This window comes from Silene latifolia, chromosome 5 (genome assembly GCF_048544455.1).
Source record: "Silene latifolia isolate original U9 population chromosome 5, ASM4854445v1, whole genome shotgun sequence".
NCBI classification, from domain to species: Eukaryota; Viridiplantae; Streptophyta; class Magnoliopsida; order Caryophyllales; family Caryophyllaceae; genus Silene; species Silene latifolia.
This window is the reverse complement of record NC_133530.1, coordinates 45,594,315-45,616,805: the sequence shown is the minus strand read 5'-3', so window position 1 is coordinate 45,616,805 and position 22,491 is coordinate 45,594,315. Positions and strand designations below refer to the sequence as shown.

General features: G+C 35.6%; 2 protein-coding genes and 1 long non-coding RNA gene across 3 annotated transcripts; 2 read left to right on the top strand and 1 right to left on the bottom strand.

Moving 5' to 3' along the window:
- Positions 1-9,487: 9,487 nt before the first annotated feature.
- LOC141656091 (uncharacterized) lies at positions 9,488-10,254 on the top strand. Its single transcript, XR_012548333.1, has 2 exons — positions 9,488-9,579; positions 9,696-10,254. It is a non-coding gene; the product is annotated as an uncharacterized LOC141656091 (long non-coding RNA).
- Positions 10,255-10,808: 554 nt separating this feature from the next.
- On the bottom strand, positions 10,809-12,323 carry LOC141656090 (uncharacterized). Its single transcript, XM_074463016.1, has 2 exons — positions 11,675-12,323; positions 10,809-11,559 (listed from the first exon to the last, which is right to left on the bottom strand). The coding sequence occupies exons 1-2, from the start codon at positions 12,257-12,259 to the stop codon at positions 10,987-10,989; spliced, it is 1,158 nt and encodes a 385-aa protein (XP_074319117.1). The 5' UTR covers positions 12,260-12,323; the 3' UTR covers positions 10,809-10,986.
- Positions 12,324-15,927: 3,604 nt separating this feature from the next.
- Positions 15,928-16,557, top strand: LOC141655314 (protein FAR1-RELATED SEQUENCE 11-like). Its single transcript, XM_074462399.1, has one exon. The coding sequence runs from the start codon at positions 15,928-15,930 to the stop codon at positions 16,555-16,557; it is 630 nt and encodes a 209-aa protein (XP_074318500.1).
- The last annotated feature ends 5,934 nt before the right edge of the window (positions 16,558-22,491 follow it).

Genomic DNA, 22,491 nt, shown 5'->3' with positions numbered 1-22,491 from the left:
CCTTATCACTCGATCGAGACCATTTACCTCTCGATCGAATTCTTCTGGGTGAAATATCACTCGATCGGGTACTAGCAGGCTCTCGATCGAGGTCTACAATATCAGTAGTGTTCGATCGATAAAAATTACCACTCGATCGAACAGTTTCCTCAGCAATATCACTCGATCGAGCTATCTGCACCTCTCGATCGACCTCTTCTTTATCCTGTTCACTCGATCGAGTAAGAACTCCACTCGATCGAGTCCTTTCAGCTTCAATTTTACTCGATCGACCCCCAGAAACCAGTCGATCGAGTATCTTCTTCGTGGTTAATTCTTTTTCAGCAACAAATGACTGATCATCGTCATTTACCTCATTCCTCGGGTCTGAAATACTCCTGTCAATAGGTAATTTTGGTCCTTCATATGAATAACCGCTTCTCAAATTAATTAAATTCACCGTCTCATGCGGATTCTTATCAGCTTGAGATGGCGAATGACCCTGTTTCCTCGTGGACTGGTTCGCGGCTAACTGAGCAACTTGAGTTTCAAGTGACTTGATGGATGCTTCTTTCTGTTGGTCACTTAACTGCCATTGCTTTGTCAACGACTGCAACATCGACTTAAGCTCACCTAGCTCACTTACCCCACCTGAAGATGATGCACCTTGATTTGGTGGAGGAAAAGAAGGAGGCTTTTGGAAGCCTTGTTGAGCCTTATGAGGGGGGACATATGGTTGTTACTGCTGTGGTGGAGGAGTGGGATTGAGCACATTTTGACTTGTCCACCTCAAATTGGGATGGACTGCCCCTTGATTGTTGTAATAAGCACCCTCTCCTTGCCTGTATTGTTGAAAAGTAAGGACCTGTTCTTTCTCAGTAAGACAGTCAATAGCAGTATGACCGTCATCTACTCCATATCTCTCACAAATGACAGTTTCCTGTCTAGTCAGCAAATGAACCGTCTATGGCTCCCCAGCATTTTGCAGCTCAAATCTATCAAACCTAGCATTCATGGCTTCCAGCTGAGCCACAACTGCCTTGTCAACTGAATGGACTGTTCGAATACCGTCCCGTGAGTTCTCATATTCAGCACAATGGGTCGCCATCTCCTCAATAATGGTCCATCCCTTATCATCATCAGTATTCTTTTGAAATCTTCTGTTGGATGAGGCGTCAAGTATAGCTCTCTGGTCATCGTACAACCCATTGTAGAACTGATTGGACAGAAACCACGGATCAAACCCATGGTAAGGAAGAGACCTCACCAACCTCTTGAACCGACACCAAGCTTCATAGAAAGTCTCATCAGGTGCCTGCTTGAAGCTAGTAATCTTTGCCCTCAACTGATTAGTGCGTTATGGAGGTAAATATCTTTTGTAGAAGGCAAGTGCGACAGTTTCCCAATTGGTGATACCAGCAGCTGCACGGTCAAGATCAGTCAACCACTCACGGGCTGAGTCAATCAAAGAGAAAGGAAAGAGCACCTCCTTAATCTTGTCTTGATTTACTCCCTTTGTAGCGGGAATAGTAGAGCAGTAATTAGTAAAGACCTCCATGTGCTTCCTTGGGTCTTCACCCGCCACACCCCTATACAGATTTTTCTCCACCAGATTTATGTAAGACGGTCTGATATCAAAGGTGTTGTCGTCCTCAGTCTGGAGGTTGAAACCCTTGGGAATAGAAGATGCTTTAGGCTCCGAATGACTTGTAATGTTCGGCATCTTTACTGGTTGGTTAGCAAAAATGAGATTGTCTTCTTCTAAAGACTGGTCTTCTGCAAATAGAAAATGCTGCAGCTCGGGCTCGAAAGTACTCAAGTCTTCCTTTCGAAGTTCACTTTGCAAATGGAGTCTGTGCCTAAACAGTCTCTCTGGCTCAGAATCAGCTGAAACTAACTCCGACCTATTTGACCTGGGCATACACAACACTTAAAGAGATAAATGAGAGCTGTCTCAGAGAATAAAAATTCCCTGAGACGGATAAAAATAAACGAAAACAAAAACAGATAGGGCTATTGCCTCCCCGGCAACGGCGCCAAAATTTGACAGGCTAGTCGTGTACCTACCAAAAATAACCAACTGGCACTAACTAATATAGCTAGGGAAGTCAGGTCGATCTCCACAGGGAAGCAAGATATTTGTTAAAGGTCCGTCTATTTGGTCACAAATGGGGGTTTGAATTTGGTTTTCTAAACTAAAAAGGTCTAAGGGAAAGAGTAGCAAGGAAAGAGCAGTAAAGGCAAGAAAATGTGAATAAGATGATCAATAAAGAGGGAACATGTCGGGACTTCGGTTCACTACGGTAGTCTAATGACTCAACTGCAAATAATCTAGATAATTTGCTGTGAGACGGATGTTGAAAGGTCCTTCCGGTCCACTTTCTATCCTAGACTTCCACTAACTTAACTTCCGTCCTCATTAGGGTAGTCTACTGTTCATAGCAGGTCTATTTAGTCCAATCTTCCGATCCAGGAATAAATTTAACCAGATTAAAGGGTAACTTAGAAGCGTGCACTCAACTAAGTCGGTATTATAATTAAATTGCCATGGGTACAGATTCTCACAAATAAGTCATCTAGCCTATTCGCTACATCGTCACATTTCTACCATAGATCCCCTAATCCCAACATGAATGAATTTAGCTACTCATGCTATTAATGTTGTCAATATTAATAATAATGAATGAACTAATAATAAACATAATGAAACAATAATAATAATGCATAAACAAATTAAGGCAGAAATTAAGGAATAGAGAACAAAGGAATTAAAGTAAATAAAAGCAAGATTAAGATTAATAGGAGAGAAAGATTACAATCACGAGAATTCCGGCGTAAAGAACAACCAAGATCCAAGCAAAATAATCCGAAAGCAAGTTTGCAGTAGAAAAGTTTAGGGAAAGAGAAAAGAGTAAAGTGGCGCAATACAGGTGTTAAGCAGTGTAAAACGTAATTAAGAAATCCTAATGACCTAATTATTCCACGCTTAAATAGAAAATAAAAAGTCCAAAACTAAAATAAGCAACACGGGTTAATTAAAGCCTGTGAGACTTCCAATCCTCTCAATCGAGTAGTTTGAGACAACTCGATCGAGGACTTCAGCATAAAATCCTCTCGATCGAGTAGAAATGTTACTCGATCGAGGAAAGCCTCAAATCAACACTTCGATCGAGTAAAATAAATTACTCATCGACCTCCTCAGCATATAAAAGCACTCGATCGACCTAATTACTCCTCGATCGAGTGTTCTTCCTCCAAAATCAGCTTCAACTCGTTGCCGACGGCTTTGTTGACCATTCCTTCACGCATCCCAATGTTGTGCTCTCGCTCTAAAGTTCCCGTCTCCTCAAAATGTATGCAAAACAGGACGAAAGCGGTACGATTCCACTACTTTCAGGTTCATTCCTATAAAACAAACCAAACGAACCAAAGTAGCCATTCGGGGCATAATGCAATATAAAACGGTACAAAAGTACATGGAAATACGTGCAAAATAGGCTAAAAAGACTATATAAAATGCACGTATCAATAATTATATACATATTTATGTCTCCCCTTAATTGCTTTTGATATGGTTTTCGTGCTAAATTATATTATTTACATGCCTTTTATGTTAGAATGTCGATACTTCCGCTATTTGATGTTTAATGCAGGAATGATGCATTTGAGGAGCAAAGGAATAAAATGGGCATCGCGGAGTAGGCATGAAGGAATACACGAAGTATGGCACGGGAATCCATAAGAATGAAGGAAGAGAAGTTAAGAAGATAACACGAAGAAAGGAGCTGAAACAGAGGAGATCCTCGATAAAGTTTAAGGTGGCTTGATCAAGGAAGCATGTACTCGATCGAGTACTTCGAGGCTCGATCGAGGAACCATTAGTTTTTATATTTTCCGCAATTTTCCTTAAGTCGGTTATGTTTTATTATAAATACCTAAATCGTGCCCTAGTTTATTTTACGTCTTATTTTACATAGTTTCACATACCTACCTTAGAAAACTCTCTAAAACTCGTAGTTTAGTTTAGTTTATTGCTCTTACTTCCGGATCTAAGCATTCCTCTATTACGGTATTAATCTTTCCTCAATTATTATTATACAATCGTTATTCATCTTTTATTATTTTTCATCATATTTTTTATTATTGCTATTGTTGTTCTTCCCTTTACTATGAGTAGCTAAGCCTTTAATCTAGGGTGAAAGGGGATCTAGGTTGTTAGAAAAGGGTTAACTTATGAATTGATTGTTAAATTGCTTTTGATTGTTGTTTAATTATCGTCTTACATCTAGTTAATTAATTAATGATCAGAATTGATTAATTAGTATTGCATAGACTAGGATTTTCACCGACCGGGTTAAGACTAGTATAGGCCACGATAATTGAATTAGACCGACTTAATAATAGCGATTGCGTGTTAAGTTTAGATCTAAAAAGACATATTAGAATCGACCGATCATATGAATTTCAACAATATAAATTGCTCAATCAATGAATTAAACCTTACCCTTGGATGACTACTTAGTGAACCCGATCCCTAGACTCTTTATTATTATTTAATTTGTCTTTATTTACATCGCAATTAGTTATTAGAAATCAAACAATCAAACCCCAATAAATTTGTTACCTTTAAGACGAACTTGAATATAAACAAACTAGATTAATTACTTCGCCTCCCTGTGGATTCGACCCCACTAGCTACCAGTTAGTAGTAATTTAAGATTTATTTTGATAGGTCAACGACTGAAAATAACCTTATCACGGTCACCCATACTCTTAACCACCCACGTAGTGACCAACCGAGACAATAGGCACTAGTTTTTATATGAGGGCGCCTACTCATCCAAAACCGACCTTCTATTGTACTCATGTTGGGTTCATTTTATTAGACACTCCTAGATTCATTTTGGTTCATTGGTTTAGGTTCCAAAATCGTCGCTCTGATACCACTTTGTAATCCCCCCTCCCCCCTTACCCGGCCAAGGTAATCGGGAGATGTTACCATCTTGGTTTCCCGAAGCGGTAAATCGGAGATACAATCAAGAAACATTTCTTATAAATGATAAATTTAGTCAACTATATAACCATGAATGAATAAATAATAGAGTACAACTCATGACTATTATACTCTTCTAGTTAACTATACTCGACTCGGATGTTATCAAGGCTCGTCCCGCCTTCCATGTGCTACCAAAGATAACCTGTATTTAACCTGCTCCCCATATGATCGGAAATATCATATGAATCGACATAGACCACCTCGGAAATAGGTGACAATTACACAGACACACAACACGTTAGTTTCAATAATTAAACATACGACACAACATGATTAATAAATATGCAATATGCCAATAATATGAATGATATACTATCAACAACCACCACGCCGGTACCGAGACACGCCCGGACGTACCCACAACAACCACAGTACCGGGACATGCCCAGACATATCGACAATCACACTGGTACTGGGACACGCCCAGACTTACCGGGTCCGAAAGCCAACCGGATCCCCTGCCAGACGTCGTGCCTCAACCACACGCGTCCCTCCGAACTCAAGCCATTAGTGTGCACATCCCTCTTGGAGTGGGAATCTCCAAGAGACGACTCATGTGTAAGACGGTCTCCTAACCGTCTTACGTCTCCTTAACAGCAACACGTCCTCCACATACACAATAATAACCAATACATGAAATACTACCCAACATGTCATAATCATCCTCTTAATGATGCAATTAACAACTAAACATGTTGTAATGCAAATGCCCTAAATTATATGAGACTAATTACAACATCAACATAAATAACACCACATTATTGAGACCGAGTAGGATTAACTTACCTTTTAGCATTCTTCACAAGCAACTCGAATCCCGCACGATTCCGTCTCGTAAGATCGTCTTAATCTTATAAAAATAATTTAATACTATCATAAATACATCTTATAATCTACAAAACCCCTTATTACTACCCACTAATTACCAATATTACATATACTAATTACTAATTAATTACCCAATACAAAACCCCAAAAGTTAGGGTTTAAACTAATTAAAGAAGGGTAGATCTTAACTTACAAATGTTGAGGTAGGAAGGAAAAGGATGAATAATCCATGAAAGTAAGCTTGAATCCCATGTAAGAGTGTTTGTGAGGGTTTTAGAGAGAAGGGAGAGCATTTGGAGTGAGAAGGAAAAAGATAGAATGAATGGGGATAAGGGGATAAGATTTCCTTTTCCCGTGTTCTGATTCAGCGTCACTCGATCCACTCGGTCGAGTGTCACTCACTCAGTCGAGTGTCACTCACTCGATTGAGTTTCGAGTCCACTCGGTCGAGTGACCTTCACTCGGTCGAGTGCAACGCAGTTTTCAGCAATGACCAATTTTCGTAAAACAGTCATATCTCACTCGTTTCTTGGTCATTTTGGGTGTGTGACCTACCGTTGGAATCGTAAGCGAACAAGCTATCACTTCCAATTCGAATCACATTAATACCATGTCTAGATCTCAAGTTATGACAGTTTTAAGATGACCCTTCTATAGGCGGACATTATAACAACTCCACTATGTCTAGTATAGGTTATACTCACTCCACTTTATAGTTATACTACACTCCAGAGTAGACTCATCAAAACCGAGGCTCACGCATCCTAAGGTTCCTTTGCGGGTTCCAAAATATCCCGGTATAATAGTTTTATTATTAAGGGTGGTCTTAGTTTGTATGAGTTACTTCTAAGACGTTTAATAAAATAGCGTTCAACGTAGGTCGCAAAGTAGTGACCGAATCAGTTTTAAAATTACCGTTTGTTTTGTCTATTTACGATTTGATTCCGCTGCACTTTAACTCTCGATGTTATTTCAGAATCCACTATGGATTTTACACTGTGACTTATACTTGTTGAATTGTCGTTGCATACTTCTAACTCTATAGTTCTAAGTATCAACATATCCTTTCATCTAAGTGTAGTCGAAAGTGTTTAAGACTTTTAAAAGAAGCTTTCATTAAGCTTAAATTTATAAATAGACATCTAATTCACCCCATCCCCCTCTTAGGTGCTCTCGTGCATGACTCTTCATAAGGCTTAATAGGTGTTGTTTGGAAAAACATGAGACTCAATATTTTAAATTTGGGGATCAAATGTCGGACATAATACGGTGAACCTATAAAAAAAATAACCACATTCACAAAAAAAAAAAAAAAAAAAGCAAGCGTAAAACGAACTTAAATGCAAGCATAAAAAAGAATAATGATCTAGTATGGCCCCTAAACTAATTAGGTCCAAAAACTTCTTCAGCGGAAAAAGTCCTTCAAGAAACCTCCCTCGAATCTTTTGGATCTCCATCCTTCATCCTCTCTAGACTTTGTCTTCGAATTACATTAATTTTTACTAATTACAAACTAGCTAATAAAAATTAAAAAAAATAATAAATTATTACATTGAAATACGATGCGCACGCAATCATATGACCTAAAATAATTACACATTGCTCGGATAACAAGACGAAATAAGTTATTACAACGCAAAACGATACACGGGTCTTAAACAATTACAAAAATTAACGATACGTAGATCGTAAACCATCCTAGTTTAGGTCATACTAGTCGCCTCAAGCAATCACAACATTAAATATGATGGCATTCAAGCGCCGCATTCGCAATATGCAAAAATAATGAACCATTCATCATATTATTAACGATTTAGAATAAAATTAAAAGAACTAGTAACACGACTTGACGATTAAGTCGTAAACTAGACAAACGAATTTATTATGACTCAATAATTAATATTTTATCATGGGGGTAATCAAATTATGAAAAAATTCATAATTGAAAAATAAATTTTCTTTTTGTCACAAGGAAAATCACGTTTTCCCTGATAGGCCAAAAGAAGAACACTTCTGTCATTCAATATGACAATCAAATTGAATCAATTAGAGTGAGCTTAATTAATAGGTGAAGCACATGTCTTCCCTTACTTCCCTAGTCATTAATCGGTTTTATCAAACAACCCAATAATTAAAGAAGGAAAATAAAATTAAACTCAATTTTGTAACAAAAAGATAAACACTTTTACCTAATTGACACAAATCAGAATTTTATTGGGGAAGTATTAGGATGTATCATTAACTTATAACAAAATAAGGAAAAACGATTTTTCAAATTTGTTACCCAAATTCATAAAAGACTTTTTTATAGAATTTGGCTTTAATGAAGTCAAGCAATTATAATGAATTTAACTTATAATTATAGAGATATAAATGAAAAAAAATTAATCTTTGATCGTAAAATTCATAATTTACGGCCGACTTAACAAAAATTCAATCAACCAATTTCTCCATATTAATCATGTAAATTTTCCCATGATAAACTCTAGATTATAATTGAATCACAATGTAGACGGACAAAAAAATGAATCTAATCATTGAAATATTAACTTATAATAAATGCAAATGCGGTTTTTCTAACGCGTGCCCTTAGGGCACGCATTAATACTTAATTAGGCACACATTAAGTGTTATCTATAGCCAAGATTTTTTAGTTACCTTAATTATCTCTTATTATTATCTTCTAAATATTCTTTTATTATCTCCCTAATATTTCTTCTCTTCCATCGTTAAGTTTTTATTTTCGGAATTACTTTTTCACATACGGATTTTACTCTTTCACATACATTTTTCCATAAAATTTCCATATTATACCCTTTTTGCTAATCATAATCAAATTAACTCCTAATATACACTTTCCCTAAAATTAAATCTAATTAATCAAAAAACTTGAACAATGAATCACAATTCTTCGATTAATGAAATAATTTTTCGTTTTTAACAAGTATTAATACCTCTTATTGAAATTATTAGGTTTAATTTTTGGTGAAATTAATATGTGAAGCAAAATTATAACTAATTAGGGTTTATGGATGGTGAAAGGCACGGTGGGTAGGGTGGTTGACGCGGCTCTGAATGTGCGGTGGCTAGGGGGTGGCGCGGTGACGGTGGTGCAATGTGGGGTACGGCTTGAATACGGAGTGCTGCATTTTGTATGCGTCGGAGTCGGGTTACCGATCGGGGTTATGGTTGGATAGGAGTGGTTGGTGCGAACGGTTGGAGGCTGGAGTGGTTGGTCTGGTTGCCGGCTGCAAAAAGGATGGTGGTGGTTAAGTGGTTGCGTCGTGGTGGTGGGGGAACGGAGATGATGAGAGTTTAACGTTTACTGTGTTGCTGATTTTTTTTTTCTTTTTTCTGTGTAATATTTAATTAGTTTGTTATTTTTTTAAAGAGTAATTTATCAAATACACCCTCAGCAAATGCACTTTTTTAAAATAACTCCCACCTCAAATTTTTTTATTTTTTTACACCCAACTTAATGGCTCCGTTCAAAACTTGCACCCAATAACGTTTCCTGACTTTTCCGTCGCTTTTAAATTTTTGAGTTAAAACCTATTTTTTCGGACCATTTTGCCCTCATTTCCTCCTTTATAATTGTGTTGTGTTCTTCTTTCTAATTCCCCCATTCATTCTCTTCTTTCTCTTTCAATCCTTCTTCTTTTCCTCAATTTTGTTTGGATTTCGTTTCCTACATTGTATTCTCATTCTCTGTCAAGGTAAATCATTCTCCATTGTTTGGATTTGGTTAACTTTTTTCATTTTAATTTCGATATGGTTGTTGGTAATTAGGTTGTGATTTTGATGTTGGTTTGATTTGTCTTCTGAAAATTAGGGTTAGCTTGCCAATCAAAATGTCATTTGAAAGTAGCTATGAAAGCAGTCATAACAGTGGCGTTGAAGAGCAACCTAGAAAATGTCTTTGTGGTGTGCCGGTTGCCATTTTGACGTCTGGTACTAATGACAATCCAGGAAGACGTTTTGAGAAGTGCAAGTTCTCTAACCCAACAGGTGGTATGGTTGGTTGTCGTTGGTTTCGTTGGCATGATCGCGTTCAAACCGAGTGGCGAAGAGATAATCAACAAGCTCAAGATGGAGAAGAGACTTGTTGATTATGAAGTTGGTTGTTTGAGTCGTGAAATACAATGGCTTAAGGAGGATAGGAAGAAGCTACAATTTGAGATTGAAAATCTGAAGAACAAAGCCTTCATGGCAAAGTATGAGAGGGGCAGTTATTGTTGCAGCTTGTCTATGGTAGTGTTTGCCTGTATGATGCTCATCATTTTCATAGTAGTTTGTCGTATGTAAGTCTGAGTATCTATGTTTAATGTAATGGCAACGACAATGTGGGTTTTAAGTTCTTAATGATAATGTCAGACCTTATGTTCTTCTTAATTGCTTGTTCATTTTAATTGCTTGTTCATTACACGCTGCAATTTTTTACATTGCATTTGGTTATTAGCACAACAAAAGCAAGTTCACAAATCTTGAAATATTGATAAACCGTAAATCGATGAATTGCATTACATCACAAAAGCAAGTTCACAAACCTTACACAAGTCCAACTAATTGTTCATAAGTAACAAAAGCAGGTTTAGAAATTTGTTGAATTGTTCATAAATAAACCTTACACAAGTTCAATAACAATAGCATTCATGACTTTGATCAAGACTGGTGCCATGCTTGATTTCCTTGAACATTAGAAGCTTGGGATAAAAGCTCTGTGAATGACAATGAAGTAGGTGCAGCAGTGTTTGTTGATGGCATAGCAAAATGGAGGTGCTTGATGATGCTCCACCGAGATGTCTTGTTTTCCATGCTTCCTTTTGGGCTGCCCTTGCCCTTGCTTTCTCTCGATGTTCTCGTGCCCATTCGGTCTTTTTTTTGTGGTCTGCCACCAGGTGCCCTCACAAGATGTTTGGTGGTGCAAAAGCAGGTTTTTGCAAGTTCTCTTGTAGTGACCGAGCCTCCACAGTTGCTGCAATGTTTAGACTTCTTCCCTCTCTTCAGTTGCTGTTCTTCTATCTCTCCAGCTTCTTTTCTTCTCTTCTTTCCCTTAGGTCTTCCTGGCATGGTCCTTAAGGGTGGTGGTAGTGGCTCTGGCATAGCAGTAGGTTCCCAATGTTTTACCCCAGGCATAGGGGAAACTTTGTTGGCATAGGTGAGCATGTACCTCTCCTTTGAATAAAATCATCCACATAGTTTTTTGGGTCCATTCTCTTTTCCAAGAGACATGCCATTGCATGTGGGCAAGGTAAACCAGTTAAGTTCCAATGGTTGCACCCACAAGTCTTGTCTAACAAGTTCACAACAACTTGTTCCCCTCTGAGTTCCACCTCAAATTCATGCTCATCAGATTGCATAAAGGTAGCAAATCTGGACTCATCCTTTGCCCAGTCTAAGTACTTATCCACATATGGCATCACTCTCCCTTCATATGATTTAGCACCCTCTCTCTTTTGACATAATCTTTGCATAACATACTTTCTCATCCATTCTAGTTGTGTAAGTATAGGTTTATCTCTAGCTTCCTTCAACACAGCATTAAATACCTCACACACATTGTTTAAGAGAAGGTGTGACTTACAGGTAGTGTCAAATGCATGCCTAGACCAATGCCTTGGGGGAATGTCATTCAAAAAAGACCATGCATCTCTTGATAATAGCTTCATGCCCTCCATTTCTTTTGAGAAATCAGCCTACACATTTTAAGATACATAGATACACTGTAAGAAATAACAGTTAAGAGTAAACATAAAAAAACAAGTGACCACTGAATCTCAATTTCAGATACATTAGAGAAGGCATGCTTACCCTTGTCATAGCTCTGGCTGCAGCCCAGAATGTTTCTTTGTATAACTGACCACTGAATCTCAATTTCAGATTGGCCCAAATGTGTCTTGCACAGAATCTGATATTGGCCTTTGGCACCACAGTAGCTAGGGCATCAATCAGACCCTTCTGTCTGTCAGACATCACTGTAAGCCCTTCCCCCTCTACTTTGCCTATATCACTAGCTAGAAGCTCCAAAAACCAGGTCCAACTGTCCCTATTCTCCACCTCAACCACTGCCCATGCTACTGGGAATATGTTATTGTTTGCATCAACCCCAACAGCAACCAGACATATGCCAGGATATACACCCTTCAAATGACATCCATCCACTCCAATTATAGGCCTGCATCCTTGTATGAATCCTTCTTTACAAGCTTTTAGGCAGACATAGAATCTTTTGAATATAGGTGGAGGCCTCTCAATATTGTCACACACCACAAATGCTGAACTACCAGGGTTGTACTTCAATGTTGCTGCTGCATACTCCCATACTTTGGCATATTGATCCTTGCCATTACCATGAATCATGAGCCTTGCCCTAGCTCTTGCCAACCAACATCTCATGTAGGTTACATGAACTCCTAGCTCTTGTAGTACATGTTTTTGGAATTTCTGTAATTTCCAGTCACTATTGTTTCTCCAAAACTCAACATATGAGCTAGGTACTCGGACCCCACTTTTCTATTGTAAGTGGACATTACACGCTTATGCTTCAAATGTAACCCAGATTATCGAAAAATTCCTTCTGTCACATCCCTAGCATGTACTCGAACTTACAGGGGATTCTTAATCCCACAAACACACTTTGGAAGCTTTGACCTCTTCTTGTTCCACTCACACTTGCACCTATTGTAACAATGAGTCACACCTGTCCCTTCCATTGTGTGAGTAGTAGAAGTCATAGCCATTTGTCACACTATGCTGCACAAGGGCTTTCCTAAAAACCTCAACACTAGGGAAGTTTAACCCTAACCTCGGCTTTATAGGCTTGCTAAAGTCATGGTCGTGGTTAAATGTAGGGTTAGATGTGCCCTCATCAGCATTATCAGATCCAACCAGGCTTCTCAACTCCTCCGAGTCATAATCCAAATCTGCCTCCACATTGACATTCAAGTCATCAACTCCATATAAAACCTTCTCTTTTGCTTTTGAAGGCTCAAGTACATTTATTTCTTTTCCTTTCAATTCTTCAATGCCTAAACCAGTTTCTACTCCCTTTATAGTTAAGCCAGTATCTTGTTTTTCAAATAAGTCATCACTCTTATTTAAACCAATATCAAATTCATTAAGACCAAAATCTTCACCGCTTGCTCACTCAACTCGAATCACCGAACTCTTCTTCTTCTATTATGTTTTCAAGCAATTTCTTCCTACCCTTTCTCAAATCTACTTTCTTTCCTTTCTTCTTTAGATCTACTTTCTTCCCCTTCCCAAGATCTACTTCTTTCTTCCTCGGCCCTTTCTCACAACTACCTTCTTCTCCTCCTTTCTCACAGTTGCTATCTTCTTACATTTACCTTCCTTTGTCACTTCTATGCCTTCATTCACTTTAGCTTTCCCTTTTCTCGTCCCTTTTTTATGTCTTCCTAGCTCAATAAACCCGGTTACTACACCATTCAAACAACCACTCTCCCGCTCGGACTCCACATCCGAATCCCTTATAACAATCCCAGGCTGAGCACCAAAGTTTACCCTCCTCCTCAAGGGTAACTTCTCCCTAGCAGATGGCCTCATTTACAATAACAAGGTCGGTTTTGTGATCTTTTTTGTTGAAGCTTTCGTGGTATTTTTGTGTTGTCGAGGGCTTCTTCTTAAAGATCTCAGAATTGCATTAGTTGGGGTAGGTATTTGTTGGGTGGGTGCTTTGAATTGGAGTGGGATGGGACAAAGAAGGCTATTTTGGGCCTTAGTGTTTTGTTCAGAGTGCATAAAGAAGTAGAGGTACTTCCCATCAAAGCATCTTTACTTGGTGGGACCACCGTTGCACTTTTGCTCTTTTCTTTGTTTGTACTATAGTTGAGGTAGAAGCAAAAGATTCTACTGTTAAGGGTTCAGTTATCCACACAGTCAATGTATTGGTAGTCTTGCATAGAGTCTTTACTAAATTGATTAAATCAAAACAGGAAACCAATAACCCTTTTCCATTAGCATCCCTAATACTCCTCATTGGTCTTCTATACCAAATTTCTGAGTCATCTCTTCTAGTTAATCTAATAGCCAATTTCTTAAACATCTCTACGATTACATCATCAAACAGAACACCGGTTTGAAGATGCACAAGACTTCACATAGTCAAACTTCCCTTCGTGAACCTTAAATTGACCACCATGATTGACACGCAAAGTCACCCTAATAGGAGTACTTTTTGAAGCCATTTCCTATAACAAAGGACAAAATCAAAGATTGGAAAACCTAAACTAATAAACACTAAAATTAGAATCATAAACCCGAAAATACAAAACCCCAACACCCTAAACCCGAAAATAGATAACCCGAAATTAGGATGCTCAAAATTAAACATAGAATTATCGGATTACAAACCGAGAAAATAAAGCTACTACAATCAACATTATTGAAGACAAAGGTTACAGAAATCAAAAATAACAAACAAAGAAATTCGAAATAAGAGATAGAATGAAAACTTACATAAATCAATCCTGATGAATGAACAATCCCTCGAAAATTAGGGTTTTAAGCGGAAATTTGGGGAAAATTTAGGGGAAATTTTAAAGAGTTTAAACTGGGATTTGGGAAGATTTTTGGGGGAATTTTAACAAGTGTTGTGTTGTTCAACAGATGGAATAAGGGAGGGAAATGAAGAGTCATAGCTTTTTAAACACGCGGGGGCATTTTCGTCATTTCACATGCTTTTTCACCTGAAAACGGTTATGGGTGCAAGTTATAAACGGAGACATTAAAATGGGTGTAAGAAAATAAAAAAATTTGAGGTGGGAGTTATTTTAAAAAAGTGTATTTGAGGAGGGTGTATTTGATAAATTACTCTTTTTTAAATAATAATAACTAGTTTGTTTTTCTTATTCATTGATTAATTGGATTTCATTTTTTTTAATAATTAACTACCACTCCATAATTTATTTTTTATTAATCGGAGATGGTGATACGAGATAAGGGAAGAGAGGGAAAAATTATTAGGGAGAGAGAATGAAAAATGACAAGGGTAATATTGTAAAAGTCATATGTGAAAGAGAAAAATTCGTATGTGAAAAAGTATGTCCCTTTATTTTCTACAACACTGTTTACAAATCTAATAAAACTCAATTTTTCTTCTATTCCAAATCAGTGATGAGGAATTCAATCGATTCTGGTGCAACGAAATCTCTTCATGCAAGGTTTGTATATGAATTACTATCCCTTCTCTATATTTAACAGGTCGTCTTCTCACATATTTTGTTGTTTTTTAGTGTAAAATTTTGTGTTTTTCTATCTCGATCGAAACTATGGTATCTTAAACGTTATAATTGAAATTGAATCGTGTCATAATATTGCCAGACCCATAATGGATGATGTTAACATGTATTTTGATGAATCATATTATCGTCACCGCAGAAGATTTGGGGAAGCGTAAACTGTCGCATTAAGGTGTTTGAGACGGTTCTTAGTTTCCATTTGATGTTATGTGATTAACATGAACATCATCTTTGACCGATAACATGTATTTTAATGAATTATACTATCGTCACAGAGAGCATGCGTGTTGGTTTCCATGTTTTGTTAATTATTGTCTCTATCATTATATGGTTAGGTGACATGAAATTTGGCATTGCAATACTTCCCTTCCCTCAAGGCCTGAAACCTTCTGTTTTCTAAGTTGACATTAAGTTGACTGATAACATACGCTTCATTCATAGTTGACATGAATATAGTCATATAGATGTCGTAACAGTTATCATGTTTATTCATTATTTAAAATACTAATACTTTTCTGTGATTTGTGTATCTAGGTTAAATGTAATTAATTTGTTTAACTTAAACAATGAACCAAAAGATGAATTATGTGAGTTGATTAACAATGGGGAAGAAAATATTGATAGAAACTCTTTGAACTCTTTGTTGGTCAATGTTTTCTAAGTGAACAGGAGGCTTATTTGTTTTACGAGAATTTTGCTAGAGATAATGGGTTTTCAATTCGTAGAGGTCGGTTTGAAACTAAGAATGGAAAAATGGTTAGGAAAGATTTTTTTTGTCATCGAGAAGGATTTCCAAGAGTGAAAATGGTGGAGCCGTGTAAGGAGCAGCGAAACAGACCATCAACGAGGTGTGGTTGTAACGCTGTTATGCGTATAACTCTTAAAAAATCTTGTGACATTTTTCTTGAGGAGTGGCATGTTACCCAATTTAATTCACATCATAACAATCAACTTTTGTCATCTACTCAAGTGCGATTTCTTCCTTCTTATCGCTGCATATCTAAAGAAGATGAGCAACAACTTATGTTGTATAAAAATGTTGGTCTTTCAGTCAGGAAAATAATACGAGTGATGGGGCTCCAGAAAAATGTGAAGTATGGCGATTTACCATTTTTTAAGAAAGATGTTCATAATTGTTTTAGTAGAAAGCGACAAGAGAATTTGGCCAATGACGCTATGGATCTTCTCGAAATTTGTAAGAGCGCCAAAACTGAGAACTCTAACTTTCAATTTGATTTTACTATTGACAATGAGAATAGGCTGGAGAATATATTTTGGTCGCCTGCTCACTGCTTTGATTTGTATCAAGAGTACGGAGACTCTACTGGTTTTGATACAACTCACAGAGTAAATTTATATGACATGATTTTTGGCATTTTTATTGGCATTGATAATCATGGAAGAACTATATTATTTGGTTGTGCTCTTCTCTGAAGAGAAAGTAGAGCTACTTTTTGTTGGTTGATGAAGGTACACATATTCTATAGATATCCGCTTTTTTTTTATGTTGTAAAGTTATATTGTTGTATATACTTCTTACGTATTTTTTGTTTGTTGTTAGACTTTTGTTACACTGATGAAGAAGCCGCCAATGACAATAATTACTGACCAGGATCCACGGATGTCAGAAGCAATCTCAATAGAAATGCCACTTACAAAACAAGCTTATTGCATATGGCATATTACATCTAAATTTTCTTCTTGGTTTACGGCTCTTCTTAGAAATCAATATTCACGTTGGTGTTCTGATTTTTAATGGCTTTATATGTTTGACAATATTGATGATTTTGAACAAGAATGGCCTCTTATGGTATCGAAGTTTAATTTACAAGAAAATAAGCATGTCCGTGGTTTATACGAGATCGGGCGAAATTGAGCGCCGGCTTACCTTCGTGATTATTTTTTTGGTGGTATGACCACAACGGGAAGATATGAGAGTGTCAACAGTTTTGTGAAACGATTTACATCATCACGATTGTGTTTGACTCAGCTTATTAGTCAGGTAAATATTTGAAGTTTGTTATTATTCTACACTTTAAGAGTATTTTCTTTTTATCCATGTTGATACATTTCTAATTCATTTCTTATCAATTGGCACACGTACAGATTGATCTAGCAGTTAAGGATATTGGGTAAACTCAACTACACCATACCATGTTGGATACATATAGAGGATCTTCTTTGCGTACGTCATCTCCGTTGGAAGAGCAAGTGTATAAAGTTTTCACATCATTTTCTTTCAAAAAGTTTCAAGAAGAGTTTGAAAGGGCTACTCAATATACGGTAGGTTTGGATCACACTCACGTTTTCGTTGTCCGATATTATAAGGAGCTACGTACACAAAAGCATAATGTCGTTTGGAATTGCGACAATATTAGTTGTAGCTATAAGCTTTTTGAGTTTTGGGGTATTCATTGCCGACATATATTATCTGTATTCATACATAAAGACCGTTTTGACATACCAGTGAGATATTTACCCTTACGATGGTGTCGTGATGAGTTCCATACCAGGGTAATCGTTCCGCCACTCAATCAAACAATTTCTGAAAGTGAAGTATTGGGTTCTGAAATAATTAATTTGGGAGAGGATAATCACATTCATAATCCTCCGGTTTCAAAAACTAAAGGTCGTCCGAAATTCAGGCGAGAAATAGGTGGAAAAGAAGCTGCACAAAGGCAAAGTAGAAATTGTTCTTTTTGTAAAAAGCTCGGACATAAAATTACAACTTGTCCAGAAAAGGAAAACATTCATGTAAATACTGTCCCGGTTGATGCTAAGAAGAGGAAAAAAGACTCCCAAACAAGAGAAGGCTTAAATCTAATTTTTTGTTTAAAGGAGTAGAATAAATTTAGAGGCTTTATTGTATCTTTCCAAATTTTATTTTTTGTATCTTGCAATTTTATTTGAGATTTTTTAAAATTGTTCGGAGTGACTATGACATTCATCGATTAAGTTTAATATATTCCGTTACTGTTTTTCTACTGTCAATATATTCTAATTAATTGTAGTTGTAGTTGATTAAGAACAATTATGTACTAGGTAGATTTTTTTTTTTAAAAAAAAAAAGTCAAACTTAGTGGCAAACGTGGGGAAGCAATATTGGGGTAGAAATATTAGGGAGATAATAAAAGAATATTTAGGAGATAATAATAATAATAAGAGATAATTAAGGTAACTAAAAAATCTTGGCTATGCATAACACTTAATGTATGCCTAATTAAGTATTAATGCGTGTCCTTAGGGCACGCGTTAGAAAAACCGATGCAAATATTATCTAATTAACAATTAATTAGACAATCAAAGCTAACAAAATATGAACCATACTAAAGATAATATTACAGGAAACAATTTCCTAACATTTATCCTATGATCACATGCATAAGATAATATGAACTATGCTAAAAGACAAAAAAATATTTACCTCTTGAAGCATAAATTCCTCAAATAGCTTATAATAGGAGAGATTAGAGAGCCTCACTTGTTGCTCCTCTACTCGGTCCACAAGCACAACCCTGAAACCCATGTCTACTAGAATGGAAGAGATGGATCACTACCGGTCTCTTACTTTTATGGGTGCTTGAGGCAGACAGTATGTAGGAAGAATAAGATGTTTACTCCCTTGTGGTTTCAGATGAAAAAACTCCATCCTCTTTTTCCATAACCCTAAAACCTTTTATAATATATAGTATCATATATCATAATGGAGTCTGGGAAGGATATGGAAAATAATACAACTCCTATTCCTTTCTTAAAATCGTTATCTCGAATCTGTGTCCTTATTTAACTAATATTATTTCCTAATTATGCTTATCCGTGTCACCTCATAGGATTACATCTCAAAATTTCATGGTTTGGGTAAAACAAGCCGCCTCCAAAGTTCCGAGGTTGGTTAGAACTTGGGCTTACCACCTTCTTCGTAAATGACTCATTATTGACTCATCATGCATGCATGCAAGATTGCAAGCACTTCTGCCTAGTGGTATCCAAACTGGCAATCTCAGCCTTAACTTTATTGACCATGCTCGCCCTAATTGATATAAACAACGTCTTCATTACTATAAGTAGGGGCGTACGTGGATTTTTTCAGCATAAACTAAACCCATATTTATTCTTGTGAGTTTATTTGCAATAAAAAGAAACATAAACTGAACACATACACATACTGTAATATAGAGTATAAAGATCACATTTAATTGCGTAAAATATTAGTCTTACTTGCAATATGTATGTGCTAAATTGTTGATTACTTGGATCAAAGCGAAAATATTCGGTGGTGATCAAATTGAAACACTAAAGGTAACCTCTCTATGAGTTTTAGTTTCAATTTTTGAAATTTTTTTGAGTTTATGAACGACCTAGATTAAATCTTGTGACAATTTAATGGTTATATTTGTTTCATAAAAAGTTTAATGAATGAAGAAATAAAATATATTAAAATATGCGTATATTATAGAAGAAATGGAGAGAAACAAATAAAGATTGAGGGTCCAAATTGTGTGATTGGCGTAGTATGACCTTATACTCACTAAATTTATAGATTTCTTACCTATCATGCTTTTTTTATCCTAGACTAATAAGTTTTGGGCGTGCTCGGCTCATTTGAAACGAAATACGCACTGGTTTTTTTTTAATATAATTAGACTTGGCAAAATCAACCGACCCGATTGACCTGGCTCGAAAAGGCTGACCCGAGACCCGAAATTGATCCGAACTATAACCGTCGAGTGTAACCCGAAAGTCGAATTGACCCGACCAGACCTGAACCTAACCCGTGCTTTGTTAATTCGAAACTAACCCGGTCCGAAACCACCCGACCCGAAAATGATTCAACAAAATATAACTTTAATTGACCAAAAAAGACTTAAAATGACTAATTTAAAAGAGACATGAAATGACCAAAAATAATCCGACAAAATATAAAAACTCAAGTGTATTCAACCCATCTTTAGACCGTGCCCAAGCAAGGTCACCAATTGGGTCGTGACCTTGTTGGGTCATGTTATTGACATAATTAAGTAGTATTAAGATGGTGTTTAGGATGACCTTGAACTAGCAATGGTCAATTTGTGACCTTGAGTTGAGAATAATGGTAACCTTGTTGGTGACCTTGTATGTGGCTTCCTCTGATTGGTTATTGGTGAGAAATGAAAGAAGAAAAAGGATGAAGACTTTGAAGCCTGCAATCTTGCACAACACCCTATCTCTTTCTCCTTTCTCATTCTCTGCCAAAAAAGAAGATAACTTAATAAGATGTAAAATTAAAATTATATACCAAATCAAGATTAAATAAAATATGAGCATACTTTTTTGAGTCACTTTTTAAATTATCTATAAAATAAACTCAATTATAACATATTTTGATCCATTTTGAATTCAAACAAAAAGTACCAAATTAATTGTATAAACAGCATTATTATGTGAATGGAAACCAAATTAAATTAATTACCTCAAATAAGAACGGGAAGAGTGGTGATGACGGTGATGATGATCTGGGTAAGAGACAGATGAAGTTGATGGTGGAGGTAAAGACAGTGATCGTGATGATGCTGGCCGTGAACGATGATGAAGGAGGGTTGAAGACGGTGACCGTGATTTGTGAAAAATTAGATCTTGGAAATCCAGAAAATGAAGAACAAATCAGTGTATTTTGCTTGGATTATTTGATTTATGTTTAGGGAATGAGAGTAATTATTTTTATTTTTTATTTGTGTTTGGAACTCCGGGAAGTGAAGAACAAATTAGTTGAATTGGTTTGAGGGTTGTGGGTTAAAGTTAAACACGTTAACATTTAACTTCTTTCCTTTTTTATTTTTTTGTTTTTTTTTTTCAATTTTTACTTAATATTCCAAATAATTAATTTTAAAATTATTTTTCTTTATTAATATTGGTGTTTTTATTTTTACGATTTTGGTTACGACCATTAAATATAATCGTTTGAATTAATTAACGATTTTTGTTAGACTATATATATCGGGTGTACTTAAACTTTGACCATTCGATTGGATTTAACCGTTTATCAATATACTTGTTTTTACGTTTTTTTTATTTTTTTTTTATTTATAATCCGGACTAAATTTTTTATTTTAAATAACACCGTCAACAATTTTTTTATTTATCATACTGCAGTATGTATTATTTTTATTAAGATATTTACAAAATTAGAAAATTAACTTATTTAAAATTTGCTAAGTAAATAATAACAGAATTTATTTTCGCAGTACAACTTTTACTCATTTCAGTACTTTTTTCATCACACTTTCCATTTATCTACCCTTGACTAAAAATCATCAAACCTAAATCTCTCTACCTTCTCTCAATGGTTGAAACTTTACCTTCTTCAACCACTTTAAATTTCTTCAATTCTTCACATACGAATAATTATTCAATTTGTTAATTCTATATTAATTATTAATTTGACTCTTTTTTATAATTTTGTTCCCTTTTTTTTAAACTAGGGTTTATGTCTAAATTAATTAAGAGTTAATCAATGTATATATATAAAAGAAACTTTTTTCAAAGCACGTGGTAGTCTCCAACTTTTCTGAACTACCGAAATTAGAAAAAAAAACCACACAAATTATAAAAGATAAAACTATGTATAAAAGATAAAACTCTGAATTGTGAAATAAAAAAAAATATGTTCTAAAAGATAAAATTATGATTCTTTTCAATTAGAGATAGAATTTTACCATTTAATATTAATATACTAGTTTGGATGCCCGTGCGTTGCAACGGGGTAATTAACTTTAGTAAAAAAAATTGGTTATAAGGTCTTAATATTTACATCTTATGTCTAATCATTTATTTAGATATGATCAAAAGTCAAAACATCTTATTTAAGAGACGCAAAAGATGTTAGGTTGATACTTAAGTTCCAATGATGCCTCATATTTATAATCATAAGACCACTACATCTTATGTTAATCTTTCGATGTGGGACAATTCTATTATTTTTATATAATCCTACATTATTTTTCAACGTTGAACATATAACATACTAAGAAGTACACAATTTTATATATGTACAAATTATATGGAATCTATACGCTAATGATATCATTTTTACCACGAATCAAATTATGTTATTTTCATAATTTTCTTAAAGATATTTTTTTGCCAAATGAAATGTAAATTTTTTTTATATAAAAATTAGGAACATCACTTGAATATAATATAGGAAATAAATATTATAATAATTAAAAGATTTTTCACTTTATTTTTTACATCAAAAAATATTATTTATGATACTTTCCTAAATTAATTTTTAAGATCACCCACCCTTATGATAATTTTCTGATGTGGGACAACTCAACTAATTATATCATTTATATGTAGTATATTTACCACACCTACATTATTTTTCAA

Excerpts from the sequence above, each read along its gene's own strand:
- LOC141655314 (XM_074462399.1), top strand. The coding sequence starts at position 15,928 with ATGGTGGAGCCGTGTAAGGAGCAGCGAAACAGACCATCAACGAGGTGT.
- LOC141656090 (XM_074463016.1), bottom strand. The coding sequence starts at position 12,259 with ATGAGATGTTGGTTGGCAAGAGCTAGGGCAAGGCTCATGATTCATGGT. Across the intron at positions 11,560-11,674 it reads CAGCCAGAGCTATGACAAGG|GCTGATTTCTCAAAAGAAAT; the intron begins GTAAGCATGCCT and ends TAAAATGTGTAG.